This window comes from Lacerta agilis, chromosome 13 (assembly GCF_009819535.1).
Source record: "Lacerta agilis isolate rLacAgi1 chromosome 13, rLacAgi1.pri, whole genome shotgun sequence".
Taxonomy (NCBI): Eukaryota; Metazoa; Chordata; class Lepidosauria; order Squamata; family Lacertidae; genus Lacerta; species Lacerta agilis.
In genome coordinates, this window is record NC_046324.1 from 27,953,249 (window position 1) to 27,969,143 (window position 15,895).

At 53.3% G+C, this 15,895-nt stretch overlaps 1 protein-coding gene across 1 annotated transcript; it reads left to right on the forward strand.

The window, feature by feature from the left end:
- Nucleotides 1–24: 24 nt before the first annotated feature.
- On the forward strand, nucleotides 25–14,184 carry ERN2 (endoplasmic reticulum to nucleus signaling 2). The gene is made up of 22 exons (XM_033167686.1): nucleotides 25–246; nucleotides 2,013–2,130; nucleotides 2,357–2,390; nucleotides 3,408–3,480; nucleotides 3,615–3,687; nucleotides 4,582–4,704; nucleotides 4,915–5,016; nucleotides 6,448–6,709; nucleotides 6,872–6,950; nucleotides 7,046–7,196; nucleotides 7,432–7,553; nucleotides 7,760–7,933; nucleotides 8,620–8,860; nucleotides 9,041–9,134; nucleotides 9,808–9,997; nucleotides 11,407–11,506; nucleotides 11,780–11,979; nucleotides 12,217–12,364; nucleotides 12,748–12,875; nucleotides 13,007–13,130; nucleotides 13,285–13,352; nucleotides 13,567–14,184. Exons 1-22 carry the CDS (start codon nucleotides 163–165, stop codon nucleotides 13,741–13,743), a joined length of 2,865 nt encoding a protein of 954 aa, XP_033023577.1. The 5' UTR covers nucleotides 25–162; the 3' UTR covers nucleotides 13,744–14,184.
- Nucleotides 14,185–15,895: the final 1,711 nt, after the last annotated feature.

Sequence of the window (15,895 nt, forward strand, 5' to 3'; positions counted from 1 at the left end):
AGCAGCGCCCGGGAAGGCGGTGGCGTGGCAGGTCCGGCTCCTCCCTGCGCGGAACCTGCCGGAATGGAGCCGGGGCTTCGGGCTTGCGGGGGTCTCGGCTGTGGTAGCACCCCCTGGAACAGATGAGGAGGAGGATGCCCCGAAGCCGCGGCAAGAGCAGTCATGCGCCACTCTCCGGAGCAACTGCCCCGACGAGGCAACCACGGACCGCGTCTGCTCCTCCTCCTCGGCGCCCTGCTAGCCCAGGTAAGACTGCATTGGGCGTGGGGTGTCGCCTCCTAAGATGTGGTGCCCACCAGCCCCAGCCGAGCCCAGCTGCGGGAGTGGAGCGGATGCTAAGCCCAGGGCTCGTGGGAGATGCTGTCGGGATGCCCAAGGATTCTCCCCTGTAGGGAGTTGGGAGGACAGACCGCCCCCCTCTCCCCGCCGTGGGCTGACACGGCCCACTGGGAAGCCCGCGGAGCAATCCACCCCCACCCCCACCCCCACCCCAAAAAACCTTTCAGCGCTCTGCTGCGTCCCGGAGCCCTTGAAGAGAAGAGGGGACGGTTTTCTTTCCTGCTCCCCTAAGTCTTCTTTTCCTGAAGCAGAGCATGATGTCGGTCCCGCCAAGGCGCTAGTCCTTCGCGAGGACAAAAAGAAAAGGGGGGCGTGGAAATGGGGCGCTTTCAGACAGCAGGGTGGGCTAAGGCTGGCTTTCTCCTCCTGGTCCCGAGGAGGAGGAGCAGAAAGAGGAGGAAGAAGAAGACGACTCTCGCTCTCCCCTCCATCGCCGTGTTTGCTAAACTGTTTGCCCAAAGGGTGCGCCCGGCTGGAGTTGGCGGGCGGGCGGGGCGCAGCAGGTGAGCTGGCACAAGTCCGGCTTCTGCTGTTGCCGTCCAGGAATGCGCCCGAATGTGGCCGGTCCCTCCTGCAGGGGTTTCTCTGGCAGTCTCGGAAGCGGGGCGGGGTCGTGGGGTTGGACTAATGTCACATCCACACACACAAACCACTTGGAGAGTCATTGTTCCTTTCCCCCAAGAAAGCGTGGGAACTCGTTTCTTCAGGTATCTTGGGAGTATGCCTTCTGGACCAGCCCATGGCGCATCTAGTCCAGCCTCTTGTTCTCACAGGGGCCAACCAGATGCCCCAATGGGAAACCCATAAGCAGGAGCCCAGCACAAGACCACTCTCCCCTCCTGTGCTTTCCAGCAGCTGAAGCACTGCTGCCTCTGACCGAGGAGGCTGAGCATAGCCACTCTGGCTACTAGCCATTGGCTACTAGGCTGGTGGCCATCTGCCTCCTGCAGAAGCAGGTTCCATGGCTTAACTGTGCTCCATGCCTCTCTGAGTGGCATAGGAGGGCTTCAGAAATATGGGGTGAATGCGATCTTTAGGGCACACATCACTGGGTGCCATCCGATGCTCCCCACAGTGTCCCCTTTCCTCCCCACTCCCCATTTTGGCTGGCAAAACTAGGTCCTCTCATTTACCTGGGAAGGCTCTGCTGCCAGGGGTGGAGGCTGCAGGCGGGACCACCATGAGACTTAAATCAAGTTTCGAGAAGACCCTTCGGGACTGCCTACACTAACTGGCAGCAGCAGCAGCATCAGGTCTCATAAGACTTTCCCCAGCTCTTCCTGCAGATGCCATGAGGGAAATGAACCTGGGAGTTTCTGCATGACAAGCACACGTTCTGCTCCTGAGCAGAGGCCCTTCGCTTGAGCTGCCTTAGCCTGAGTCGTAGAATCACAGAAGAGTTGGAAGAGACCCAAAGGGTCATCTGGTCCAGCCTACCACCATGCACCGAGTCAGCCACCTAGTTGGCTCTACAGTGCTGTCTGGTGCCTGTTGAGATGGGGCTGCTGAGTTCTACTAGGGTAACCCTGATAGTAAAGAAGAGGAGGAAGCTGGCAGCACAGGACCACCCTCTGGAGCGACTGTGCACAAGAAGGCAGGGAAAGGACCTTGCTGTGGCTCTGTGTTCCAAACTCACCCCGCTTCATCTCTTCCGGGCCTCCCCCCCCCCCCAGTGTCTTGCTGGCAGCACATCCAGTGTTGCGGAAACGCTGCTCTTCGTGTCAACCCTTGACGGGAACCTCCACGCAGTGAGCAGGAAGACAGGAGATGTCAAGTGGACCCTGAAGGATGGTGAGTACCAGCATAAGCCCATGGATGGTGGGTTGGGGTTTGGCACTGGCTATGTGCCTTTCACCTTGCAGGGCTGGGCTTAAATAATAATAATAATAATAATAATAATAATAATAATAATAATAATAATAATAATAATAATAAATAATAGTTAATAATAATAATAATAATAATAATAATAATAATAATAATAATAATTAAGCACCCCTCCACTTTCTCTTTCCAGATCCACCTCTGCAGGTGCCGGATTACGTGGCAGAGTGAGTGTGGCCTCCTGGGGTTTCCCCTTGGTAGCAATAGCTGGCTTCCCGATCCACAGCCTGACTCCCAAGGGTTTCAGCAAGCCAGCCAGATGGGGTTCCCAGTTTTGTCTGTAGGTGACAGCCAAAAACGTCCTTTTTCCATGCCCTAAGAGTAACCCGGATGTAGTTACTGGTAGTTTGTACATCCCACCTGCCTGGCCCATTTTCAAGATGCAGTCCCAGGTGTTGTAGGACAAGAATAAGGAACCCTTTTCAGCCCAAAGGCCATTTTGCCTTTGGGGCAACCCTCTGGCAGATGCTCCTGCATGGTGGGCAGAGCCATAGGCAAGAGTGGACATGGCAAGAAATGCAGATTTCACCTCTGGGCACTGGGTTAGTTGCTACACACTCACACCATTCTGTCTTCCATCCAGGCAAGGGAAAGGCATTATCAGGGTTCAAGTCTGGTAAGGAAGAGTGGGAAGCAGGGCTGTGGCCTTGAGATAGGAGGTGTGGCCTGGGGAGAGTGGGATGGAGAGGCTTGGAAGGCCACATTTGGCCCCTGGGCATGAGGTTCCCCACCCCTGGTGTCAGAGGCAGAAGAGAGGTGGGGTAAAAGGTTTGGAAATGGTACTTAAACCATCAGGGAGAAAAGAGGGTACTGTAGTTTAAGCACCATGGGTCCAGACAATGGCTGCAAGAATCAGCTCCGTGAAATCTGCACAAATGCTGGGATTTTAAAAAATGAATGGAAAAACATGAATCCTGAGCTTTTCCTGATGCCAAATTCTGCTTCGGATGCCAAGTTCAGACTGGGGTGCTGGCAGAGGGCTCCGGGAGGCATTGCTTGCTGGCTGGTGGTATGTGGATTGGTGGAGGGGTGTGTGTGGATGCCCTGACTTGTGATTCTGAGTGTAGCAAAGTAGCCACTTGCCTGGAGGAGCAGGGAGCACTTTTGCCCAGAGGAAAGAGCAGCAGCAGCAACAACAACAACAACTGAGCAGCTGTTTTATTTGGCCTGTGTCCCTGGCTCAGGCCAGCATTTCTTCCAGACCCAAATGATGGCAGCTTGTATGTCCTGGGAGGCAAGAACAAGGAAGGCCTTATGGTGAGTGGCCTGGGAGCAGCAGAGGGGAGGCAGGCTGGCTCTCTAGCACAGGAGGGCCCCCTCAAGCCAAGGGGAGGTGGCCCTGGGGCCCAACTGCTGCATTTCTACTCTCAGCCCACCTCTCTCTGCTACAGAAGCTGCCTTTCACCATCCCTGAGCTGGTCCAGTCTTCTCCTTGCCGAAGCTCGGATGGGATTCTCTACACAGGTATAAGCTGGAGTGCCTGGTGAGGTGTGTGGAATGATGATGATGACTACTACTACTACAAATTCTGTACCACTTAATATATAAAATATATCTCTAAGTGGTGTACAGAGAACTAAAACAACAACAGTCAACTTAAACAATAATTAGGATCCTAGTCAGTTTCTGGATGGCCGAGCAAGTATGTGGAGCAGAAGGTATTGTGGAGCCTGTTTACATTTTGAATAAGAGTGCCTCTGAGTACGTGCGGAGTTCCTTTCCCTCAGCAATGAAGGACTGTAGGAAGTCAGAAGAACAACCTTCCTACAGGTTTTATTTACAATGAAGTGGTGTACACAGTTTTATCAACTAAAATCCAGTGGTTGCAAAGTGGGGGTGGGATTACCTGGGGGGGTGGAGCTGAGAGGCAGGAGGGTGGCAGACAGGTGCACTTCTCACATTTTGAAAAGTTGGCATTCATCAGGTTTTCTTGAATGTTTTTAATTGGGTTTTGAATCAATGTGCCATTCATGGTTCCTGTTTTGAATTTTATTGTGTTGCTATCTTCCGTGGTGGGTCATGCAAACCCACTATTCTGAATAATGCTTTTTTATACCACAGTGTAGGGGGCATTGGGGATGAGTTTAGGGAACCAAGGTGGCAGTAGCCCCCAAAAATTCCGGAACCAGTGAATTTTTCTTATTTTTTTCTTATTTCTTATTCTCACCATTTCTTAAGTGAGAAGGAGATTTGATCCCCAGCACTGCTCAGTTTACAAATAAAGCATGAGGTGGGTGGGTGGGGCTTGTGTGGGCCACTGTGCACATTCAGATATAATGAAAGTGCCACCCACCCATTTATGGGATGATTGCAATAGGTACCAAGCAAAAAAACCCCTCCCCACTGCAATTTCCCCAGGGAAAAAAGAGGACACGTGGTTTGTCGTGGATCCAGCATCTGGGAAGAAGCAGACCACACTGTCTACCGTGGCTTGGGATGGTCTGTGCCCCCAAACTCCACTGCTCTACATTGGACGCACTCGTAAGTCTGGGTTCCCTTTTTGGCTCGTAAACGTAATAGCTGATTGCAGGAGGGAGCGGGAATCCCACAGGAAGCAGATATCCACACCATTTGCCCAACGCTGGCACGATCAAGAACATGCGGGCCTTGAATGTGCCCTTGCTCCTGGAAGTGGGTGGGTGGGGGGATGTGACGGGCTCTGTGACCACACCCCATTTTATCCACCTGCAGAGTACATCATCACCATGTATGACACCAAGTCCCGCCACCTGCGTTGGAACGCCACCTACCTCGAGTACTCTGTCCCGTTTCAGGACCAGAACAATGACTACGGTGAGTAACTGGGAAGGCAAGAGGGAAGGGACTTGGCTGGGTGGGTGATGTGGGCCCCTCCGCCCCATGGGCGTAGCCAGGATTGGTAGGGCAGTAGCCAAAGTTGTTGAGATTCTTTTAGAACATGGGTAGGCAAACTAAGGCCCGAGGGCCGTATCTGGCCCAATCGCCTTCTCAAGCCCACGGACAGTCCGGGAATCATGAGTAGAATGGGTCCTTTTATTTAAAATATGTCTCTGGGTTATTTGTGGGGCATAGGAATTTGTTCTTTTTTTTTTTCAAAATCTAGTTTGGCCCCCCACAAGGTCTGAGGCACAGTGGACCAGCCCCCTGTTGAAAAAGTTTGCTGACCCCTGTTTTAGAATATTCCCCCCCCCCCGGTTTTTGAGCTTTTGGGGGGAAATCAGGAGTAAATATACCCCCCAAAAGAGGAAATTGCGGGCGGCAGGCTTTCATTGGAGGGAGGCAGGCTTCTGCTGGGGGAGGCAGAATCTCAGCTAACTGACTACTTTCTATGTTTTTAAAGAATTTTTGTGGATCTAGGGGGAGCAGCTTCCCCCCCCCAATGCTCCACCCCACCCTCAACTTCCTTTTGCAGCTGGGTTTGCAAAGACAAGAGTGGCATGGCTTCAAGCGCCATTTATCACTCCCCACAAGTGACCCTCCTCAACCCCTTATTTTTGTCCTGCACCCCCGAGCATTTCAACCACCACAGCACCAATGGGACACAGCTCACACACTCTCCACCATCCTGAAAAAAAAACACCCTTAATCCCGTTTTTATTTGATTTTATTGTTTGGTAGATTTACAAAAAGAGAAACACACGAATACATAAATTTAAAAAGGGGGCGAGATTAGATGCGGATGCACAAAGCATTTTTTAAAATAAAATTAAAACATAAAGACTCCTGGCACTCTGCTCCCCCTTTCTTCCCAACCAGGGTGGCCCTGCCCTCTGTTTGCCCTTCAGAGCTGGGGCATCATGCTGGGCTGGGCCTCAGTGGCAGCAACCTCTCCTCCTCATCACCCGATCTGCAGCAGCCGCTACAAGCTGCCCAAGGGAAGAGGCCGGCGGCAGCAGCCATGGAGAAGCAGTGGGATTCTCCATCCATGCTCTGGTTCATCCTCTTCCCCGAGCTCCGTGGCAGCAATGCTGGGAGGAGGGAAATAGGGACACTCTGGGATCAAATCAGAAGCTGGAATTGCTTTCATAATTCCAGGACTGTCCCTGGAAAGTCAGGACACTTGGAAGGGTATGCAGCATAGAGTCTTGTGGCACGTTAAAGACAACCTTTTCTTCTTATATCATAAATGCGCACGGACTGCAGACCATTTTACCAGATGCACCAGGAACTACCCCTCTGGAAAGCAAGATAATACTTTCAGGGAAGCCACTTACTGGTTTTCCTTAACCTTCACCCTCTGCCCAGAAATGGCCCACTTTGCCTCTAGCGGAGACGGCCTGCTGGTGACGGTTGGCAAGGAGAGCGGGCAGGTGCTGTGGATGCAGGACTACGGCTCCCCTGTGGTTGGCGTGTACACCTGGCGCCAGGACAGCTTGCAGCGGATGCCCTACCTCAACGTTGCCGTGGAGAGTCTGCGCTACCTCGTCCTGCGCTCCCAGGACAGTCATTTCTTCATCCACTGGAACTACCAGTCCACCAAGGACTTCACCGCCAAGACTCGGCTGCTGTGGGTATTGGGGGGGTCCTGTGGCAGTGAGTTCCGCAGGCTTAATCCACAGCAAGTGGGAGACTGTTCAGGTTGTGTGGCAAGTTCTCTGCTTGAATGTTGAGCTTTGCCGTACGGTGTGACTGATGTGCACCCTCTCCACCCTATTCCCCAATTTTCTAGGCCAACGCTGTACGTGGGCAAATACGCTGCAGGTTTCTACGCCTTGACGTCCTTGGTGCATGAGGGCACAGCTCTTGTTGTGAGTGCCCCTCTTCACCCCTTGGGTGGCCCTGGGCAGGTAGAGGAGGAGCAGGGTGCTCAAAGAACTATTTTTTGTGTCCCCGCCTGCTGCAGCCTCAGGGGCTGACACTGGCCCGCAGCAATGGCCCCACCACGGAAGATGTGACGATCCAGAAGTCCGGCGAGTGCGAGATCACGCCCAGCACGAGCGTCAAGTACCCACAGGGCAGCATCACCATCCCCCACAGCCAGTGGCTGCTGATTGGTGGGTCCCCTTCCTCCCTAGACAGACACACACACACACACACAGCGCACTATGAAGCTTTGGCCCTGTTCAAAATTTTGCTCTTTATACAAAAGAAATGGGGAAGGGATGATACTTCCCACTTTGGGAACCACTGCTATGGCTACAGGATGCCCCCTCAAGAAGCAGCATCATGACTACATTGGGCAAGCATTGCAGAACCACAAATAAAGCGGAATGTTTTATTTCCCCGCAGGGCACCACGAGTTGCCACCCGTGGTCCACACCACCATGCTGAGGGCTTTCCCTGAGACTCTGCGGAGGAGCCCAGAGCTTATCCTGCCCCACAGCTCCTCTCCCAGGACCCTCTTTGACGATGTGAGTGGAGCAAGGGTGGGTGGGTGCAAAAGCCGCTTCTGTGATAGAGAATGTGTGTGTGTGTGCTTGGGCAGGGCTGGGGTGGTCTGGATGGCGAGAGGGGGCGTTCCAGAAGGCAGACTTGCCAAGGGTGCTTGTGTGCCCTAATGTGTAGGTACAGGGGTATGTTTTCGTATATTATTATTTATGGCATTTGCCTGTTTCAGTTCCTGGCCTCACATAGCCAGAGGGCACATCCTGAGGATGGCTGGCACAGCGGAGACCCCCGCTTGGAGATGGAGCAGACGGAGATTTACCCTGGGTTCAGCCGCTTGGAGCTGGTGACGGCTGGCGTGGCTGCTGTGTTTGTGGGCGGGGGGCTCTTCTTCCTCCTTCTCTGGGTGAGTGGGCTTTGGTCTTTTCCCCCTTAGGGGGCCTCTTTGGGAAGCACTGTTCACCCCCCGCCCCAGCAGTGAGTCCTGGCTCTCTAGTCCCGCCTAGGCCACCCACTTCTCTGCCCGGAGATCAGCCCTCGACTTCAAAGAAGAACGTGCTTCTTTGTTAAACTATGGAACTCACTCCTGCAGGAATTGGCGATGGCCACCGACTTGGGTGGCTTTAAAAGAGGATGAGACAAATTCCTAGGCCTGAGGGCTATCTCTCGGTGGCTACTAGGCATGAGGCCCCTTCTGTACCTCCATGGTCAGAGGCAGTAATGGCTCTGAATACCAGTTGCAGGAGGGGAAGAGAGTGCTCTTGTGCTTGAATCCTGTTTATGGGTTTCCCACAGGCATCTTGGTGGCCCCTGTGAGAACAGGATACTGGTCTAGATGGGCCATTGGCCTGATCCAACAGAGCTCTTATTATGTTCTTATATTATTAACCTGCCACCTGCACCATGATGGGAAGGGAACCCACTGCCTGCACAGCAATGAGGACTAGAAACTTGGGAATGCTAAATCCTGCCTCGGAGGTCAAATCCCATACCTGTGTAGTCTGTGACAGGATCCAGGCAGCCCTCCCATTCTGGGGAAGGGGAAGGGGCTAAAGACATGGGTGGTGTGTGTCATTCTTACGTCTCACCCAGCAAATGCAACAGCAACAGAACCGAGAGCAGCAGCGGCAGCAGCTGGAGGAGAAGTTGCAGCTCCTGCAGCAGGAGCAAGGAATGGGGCGGCCCCCTGCCAGTCACAGCTCTGGGGAGCATCCTCCCACAGCGTCCAGGGATTCACCAGGAATAACTCCAGACCAGAGTTTGGGCCCTTCTTCTTCTGAATGGACGGATGGGGAGACGAGCCAGAGTCTTCTTGTCAGAAGCAGCAGCCCAGGTTGGTGCGGTCAAAGTCCTGGTGCAGCCAAGGTTTTCATTTTGCTTCATGGGGTGTGGGCGGATACTGAGCTCCCTCAGCCAGGTGGGATTCAGGCAACACCTGGCATTCTGAGCCTGGAGTGGCCTCTGCCTGCCCTTCTGAGCATCAGCCACTCTCCTTCTTGCTCTCTCCTTGCAGCGGGTGCTGACCTAGAAACCATCCAGGTGGGGAAGATCTCCTTCAATCCCAAGGATGTCCTGGGCCGTGGGGCAGGGGGCACCTTTGTCTTCAGGTAAGAAGGATCTGCCTTCTCCTGGAAGGTCCACAACTCGGTGGCAGAGCAGACATGCAGGAGGATCTTGGTTTAGTCCCCAACAGGTAGGCCTGGGAGAGGATCCTGTCTTGAAACCCTAGAGAGCTGCTGCCAGTCAGTGTTAACAATACTGAGCTCTATAGAGCAATGGTCTGACCCTTTATAAGCTTCCTATGTCCTGAGCCAGAGCGTTGGTCCATCTAGCTCAGCATTCTCTACACAGACTGGCAGCAGCTCTTCAGGATTTCAGACAGGATTGTCTCCCAGCCCTACCTGGGGATTGAACCGGGGACTTTCTGCATGCAATGCAGGTGCTGACCGTTTCCCTACCATTTCCTTTTGCTCTGTGACTGATCTCCGAGCAGAGAAGGGAGCAAGAGCTCAGCAGTGCATCTCTGAAGGTGTTGCCTTCTGGGAGAGCTGGGAGATTTATGGAGAGAGAGCTTTGGCAGGAGAGGAGGGGGGTGGTCCAACCTGCAAGTGCAGACCATTGTCCTCCCAAGACACCTGGAGCCCAGGGAGGTATCCAGAGAGGGAGCTGTCCTTGCACCTGGGAGTTTCCAGCCCTGGGGTCCAGGTGCAACTGACTGGGCGCAGCTGAGCCAACCTGGCTGGCCGAGCCATGGACAGCTTCTTTCCTCTCCCTCGCCAGAGGTCACTTTGATGGGCGCCAAGTGGCGGTGAAGCGCCTGCTTCCCGAGTCCATCCACCTGGCGGATCGGGAGGTGCAGCTGCTGCGCGAGTCGGACGAACACCCCAATGTGGTGCGCTACTTCTGCACAGAGATGGACAGGCAGTTCCACTACATTGCCATCGAGCTGTGCTCTGCCACGCTGCAGGAGGTGAGCTGCGGGGAGGAAGAGGGGTGTGTGTGGGGGGGGGGAGAGGGCTATTGATGACTCCTAGCCAGAATGGCTACACTTTGCCTCCACAGTCGGAGGCAGCCGTGATTCTCGATACCAGTTGCTGGGCACATGCAGGGGGTCTCTGGCTGTCCTTTGCATCTGGGCATCTTTGCCACACCTGGCCTGGATGATGATGATGATGATGATGATGGTGATGATTTATTACTTATACTCCGCCCATCTGGCCGGGCCTCCCCAGCCACTCCGGGCAGCTCGCAACAGAATATTACAAACACGATAAAACAGCAAACATTAAAAACTTTGCTAAACAGGGCTGCCTTCAGATGTCTTCTAAAAGTCAGATATTTGTTTATTTCCTTCACATCTGATGGGAGGGCATTCCGCAAGGAGGGCACCACTACTGACAAGGCCCTCTGCCTGGTTCCCTGTGGCTTTACTTCTCGCAGCGAGGGAACCGCCAGAAGGCCCTCGGAGCTGGACCTCAGTTTCTGGGCTGAACGATGGGGGCGGAGATGCTCCTTCAGGTATACTTGACCAAGGCCATTTAGGGCTTTCAAGGTCAGCTCAGAAACGTACTGCGAGCCAATGTATGTCTTTCAGGACCGATGTTATATGGTCTCGGTGGCCACTCCCAGTCACCAGTCTGGCTGGATTCTGGATTAGTTGTAGTTTCCGGGTCACCTTCAAAGGTAGCCCCACTACAGGTGCAGCAGGATGATGGGAACTTCATCTCCATTCATCCTCTGGAGTAATGAGAACTGAGGTGCTGCCATTACCTGAGGCCACTTGGATGGGTGTCTTCTGTTCTCTTTTTGTGATGGTATCTTGGGGGACTTACCACACACACACAGGTGTCATCTTGCACTGGTTGGATAGCTCAGTTGATAAAGCATGAGATTCTTTATCTCAGAGCTGTGGGTTTGAGCTCTGTGTTGGGCAAAAATATTCCTTTTTGCTAACATTACAAAGGAAAACCCTGCTTTCTGGCCATATTGGAAACAGTATACTTTTTGACTTGTATCCCTACCAACAAAAATATTTGGGATGGGGCAGGGGAGCAGAGGTTAAAAATAAGTGGTGTCCCTTTTAAAAGCCCAAGTCAGTATGCTGAAAAGTGAACTTTGATGAAACCGTGGCTTGCTTTGCTTTTTCAAGTTCTCTGGTTGCAATTTGGGTCCCTCCAAAATGTTATTTGTTTGGATTGTAAGGAATTGGTTCATCTTTGTGCTCTGAGTTGGGCAGTGCATTTAAGGTTATCTTTCTGAGACTAAATTTAATCACATATTTATGATTTGCACAGAGCCCACTGGGCAGGTGGTAGCGGAACCTCCCTCCTTGGCTCCCCAGCGAAGTCATTCTGCCCCATCTTTCTGTCCCCCTTTTAGTATGTGGAGAGCCCCATTTTCAACCGGCAAAGTCTGGATCCCGTCTCGCTGCTACATCAAACCATGTCTGGGTTGGCTCATTTGCACTCCCTCAGCATAGGTAAGGGCAAGCCCCCCTACTTGCGCACCTGAAGACAGCTGGTGGTGTTCCTAGGTGACCCATCAGAGGGCACAGGAACCTAGAAAGTTGCCTGGTCCACCTAGCTCAGTATTGTCTACACTGACTGGCATCAGCAGTAGCTCTCCAGGATTTCCAGCAGGAGTCTCTCCCAAACCTACTTGGAAATGCTGTTGAGGATTGAACCTGGGGCTGTACCCAGAAGGCCAGCTGCCTCCCTCCTCCATTCGATGAACACTCTGTGTGTCTTCTCAGTCCACCGCGACCTGAAGCCCTGCAACATCCTGATCTCGGCCCCAAACAGCCACGGAAAGATCCGCGCCATCATCTCCGACTTCGGCCTGTGCAAGAAGCTGCAGAGGGGGCGGCGCAGTTTCAGCCTCCGCTCCGGCATTCTGGGCACCGAGGGGTGGATTGCGCCCGAGGTGCTGAGGGAGGACCCAAAGGAGAACCCCGTGAGTAGCAGCGTCCGCCTTGGGCCCTCCTGCCCAGGCTCCTGTGTTTACGATGCAGGCAGGGCGAAGCAGCTCATGCGGGTCACGAGGTTCTCTGCTGCGCAGGTTGGAGATGCCACAGGCCTGCTGGAGACCTGAGCTGGCCTGGGGTGGGGGTGGGGGTGGGTGGGAAGCAAAGGGTCTGGCTTTAGGAGCAAAGAAGGCAGTTTCCCCCAGGACTCCTTTTGTGTACGACAGACGAGTGCAGTGGACATCTTCTCGGCCGGCTGCATATTTTACTATGTTGTGTCCAGCGGGCAGCATCCCTTTGGAGACGGCTTTCACCGCCAGGCAAACATCCTCACCGGGGCCTACCAGCTGCCGCATCTCCAACAGGAGACACATGGTGAGGAGCATCACCCACTATCATATGTGGGGCAGGGGGCAGGGGGGGCACATCTGCTAACAGAGAGCAGCATCCCTGACTCCTCCTCCTTTTTCCATGGAGAAAGTTTGACCTACCCTCTGCCCTGTGGACTTCATTTGCAGCCAACCTCACCTGGAGGAAAGGTGAGAATGGATCTAGCTGTCAGGGTGAAGCTACAGACCGTGATGTCCCTGATCCCTGCAGGCTCGGCAGCCGGCTTTATGCAAGCCGCTCTCAATCTCAGCCCCACCCATCTGCAAAGCGTTGATAAATTTGGAATACCTTGCAGGGGTATTGCTAACTTGACCAGGAATGTATGGGAAGGGCCCTGCTCACTCTCTGCCTGCCCACTTCCACCCCAGACAACGTCATCGGCCGGGAATTGATAGAAGCCATGATCAGTGGCGACCCCCGTTTGCGTCCGTCGGCCACGCAGGTCCTCCTTCACCCCTTCTTCTGGAGCCACGAGAAGCAGCTGCAGTTCTTCCAGGTGAGCGTCCTAGAAGGAGGGGCTGGGGGTGCAAGCCAGACAGAAATCCAACAGGTGCAGTGCTTTCCCGGTGCAGGCCTCACCGTGCTTGCAAAGCTCGGGGGGCTTTTAGCAAACTCCTCTGCATCTAGGATGTCAGCGACCGCATTGAAAAGGAGCCAGCAGATGGGCCCGTTGTCCGTGCACTAGAGGCCAGAGGGCAAGTGGTGGTGAGAGACAACTGGCGGACGCATATCTCCATCCCCCTGCAGACAGGTACAGGCTCTGCTTCTAGGGTTCCTCTCCCCCCCCCACTACTGGTTCTGACCCACAGGGGGCAGGAGAGAGTCTCCACCCGCCATGCAGAACGTCAAATTCTCCTGGAAAAGCAGCTGCGAAGGTGCTCACCTGTGCCATTTCCCTCCTGCAGACCTCAGGAAGTTCCGTACGTACAAAGGCAACTCGGTGCGTGATCTCTTGAGGGCCATGAGGAATAAGGTACCTTTGTGTTTTCCCCCATTACCCAGGTGTGTCCCTGCCCTAGAATGGTGGTTGCTGGTGGGACAGAAAGCAAGGAGGCCAACAGGAGGTGGAACCAGAAGCTGTGCGAAGTATATGCCTGCGCAAACATGCAGCTAGCCCACGGCCTCCTTTCCACGGTGGTTCTGTGCGATGTGCCATGCGTAACACTTGACTTCCTTTCTCCCTACAGAAACACCATTACCACGAACTGCCCAGCAGCGTCCAGGAAACGCTGGGGGCCGTCCCGCGTGGGTTTGTCCAGTACTTCACGTCCCGTTTCCCTTGCCTCTTGCTGCACACATACCAGGCCATGCGCCTTTGTGCCACGGAGAGGCCGTTGCAAGCGTATTACCCCCCTCCGTCCTGATTGGACCACGCAGGGACATGCAGGCGGCAAATGGCAGGAAACTGATCTCCTTGGAGGATGGAAGAACCGGCTGTGGGGCCCAGGATGCCTTGTGGCGGAGGAGTGATTTCCTCCATTGGTGAGTGGAGGCATCAGCCTACACCAGCATGCTCTCTGGACCATTTGCAGGAGGACCCGGTTCAGCAAAGCCACTCCAGGATTGCGCCATCATTGTGCTTTCGGCAAAGCAAATTTCCTGTAGAACAGAAAGCCCCTTTTGGTAGAAGAACAGTATACAGAGGTGTTCCTTCTCAATCAGACCACTGGGCCGTTTAGCTCATTATCATCTAGTGACAGGCAGTCGCTCTTTGGGGTTTCAGGCAAGTGTCCTTCTTAGCCCTGCCTGGAGATAGAGCATTTTGCAGGGCTTTAATGCAAGAGAGGACTGCTTTATCTTCAAGCAGATAAGCATAAGCAAGAGACAGCATAGTTATCAAGGGGAAGTCCCTGTCTCTGCAGTCTGAAGCTCCCTCTAAGTTGCCAGTGCAGCGAGGGAGCTTTCTGGAACAGGTGTCATGTCAGGTTTATTGGGGGGGGGTGCCCACCCTCTCCTACAAAGTCCCATTGGTGGGAGAGGGCGGGCATCTCCCCATCTGTCATGGATGCTTTAGCTGAGATTGCTGCATTGCAGGGGGTTGGACTAGATGACCCTTGGGTCCCTTTCCAATTCTAAGATTTTATTATTTCTCCCTGGTAAAATGCAAAAGGGCATTGCTGGCAAATAGGGTCATGTATCACCATGGAAAAGCAGGGGAATGAACCTGAGAGGTAATGGCTGATATTAAGCCCTGCAATAGTATTTCCGGGGTAGAGGTGAGAAAAAAGTTGTTCCTGGTAGCTGTATTTCAGTTGGGGTGGGCCTGGGGGGTTGGATGTTGGAATAGGTTCTCTGTGGCCTCCAGTTCTCATTGTAGGAGATCCTTCAGCTCATGGGGGTCCATTACCTGACAAAGGCTGGTGGTGTCAACATGGCTCTGTCAATCTGGGTACTTCCCTCTGACCTCTCACATCAACCACTTGTTAAATTGCTGAGCATACCTGTTCTTGCAACGTATTTGGGTGGCGTTTTATCCTAGCAAGTGACAATTGCTGCAATTTGTAGGCAGGCAGGTAGGATGTATTGCTGGCTCATAATTTGCCTCTGAGTGATTTTGTAACGCAATGTTGTAAATAAAAGATTTTTTTTAAAAAAAGAAACAACAGTATATATTTAAATGTAAAAGCAAAGGAGGCTAGAGTGTTGTGTGTGTGTGTGTCCCCCAAGACAGGGGCTTTCTCAGACCTTTTGCTTACAGAATCACCTCAGTGGCTCGATGTCCAGCATTTTGGGGGACAGCTATTAATAGTTTTTCCTACCAACCCTTCGCCATAAGATACCAGGGAGGCTTAGAGCAAAATAAACAATCAGTGCTAAAATCATTTTTTTAAATTTGCAATGGAAATAATAGGGCAGGTCCTATAAATATGCATCTCTGTCACTCAGGCTAAGCTGGTGGTCCTTCAGATGTTGTTGGAGCCCAGTCCCGATTATCCCTGACCTTTGGATGAGTCAGGACAGATAAAGTACTACTTCATGCAGTATCTAGTTAAACCAGAGGCTTTAAACCTTTTGGGTCCACGGCGCCCTTGACCAACTACATTCTTTCTGCGGCACCGCTGTGGGGCTCAGGAGCCCAGTTATGTCACCCCTTGCCTGAAGAGTCGGCAGCCTCTCACCCTCGTGTAGTGTTCCCTCCGCCTCCTCTCTTCTCCTTGCGAGTCCTCTGGGCAACCACAGCTGCTGCCCCTGGTCTATGAGGTGCCTCTTCACACTGCCCCACAGGGGCCTGGGAAGCACCCCCTGGCCAGCCCCAGCGGCATCATTCGCCTGGGGAGCTTGTAGCCATGCAAGCCTTTGGGAGGCAGAAACACAAGAGGGCATGGGGGGGGGAGAGGAGGAAAGAGGGGCAGAGGCCAGTGTTGCCCACAGCACCCCTGAGCATCATTCAGATGTCAAGGAAATAAACTACTATCTGACTTTTAAAAGACATCTGAAGGCAGCCCTGTTTAGGGAAGGTTTTAAGGATTGATGTCTTTATTATGTTTTTAGATATGTTGTAAGCCGCCCAGAGTG

Bases quoted from the DNA above. Each gene is read 5' to 3' on its own strand.
- ERN2 (XM_033167686.1), top strand. From the start codon at position 163: ATGCGCCACTCTCCGGAGCAACTGCCCCGACGAGGCAACCACGGACCG. The intron at 7,197-7,431 runs GTGGGTCCCCTT...ATTTCCCCGCAG, and splicing joins CAGCCAGTGGCTGCTGATTG to GGCACCACGAGTTGCCACCC. The intron at 9,135-9,807 runs GTAAGAAGGATC...CTCCCTCGCCAG, and splicing joins GGGGGCACCTTTGTCTTCAG to AGGTCACTTTGATGGGCGCC.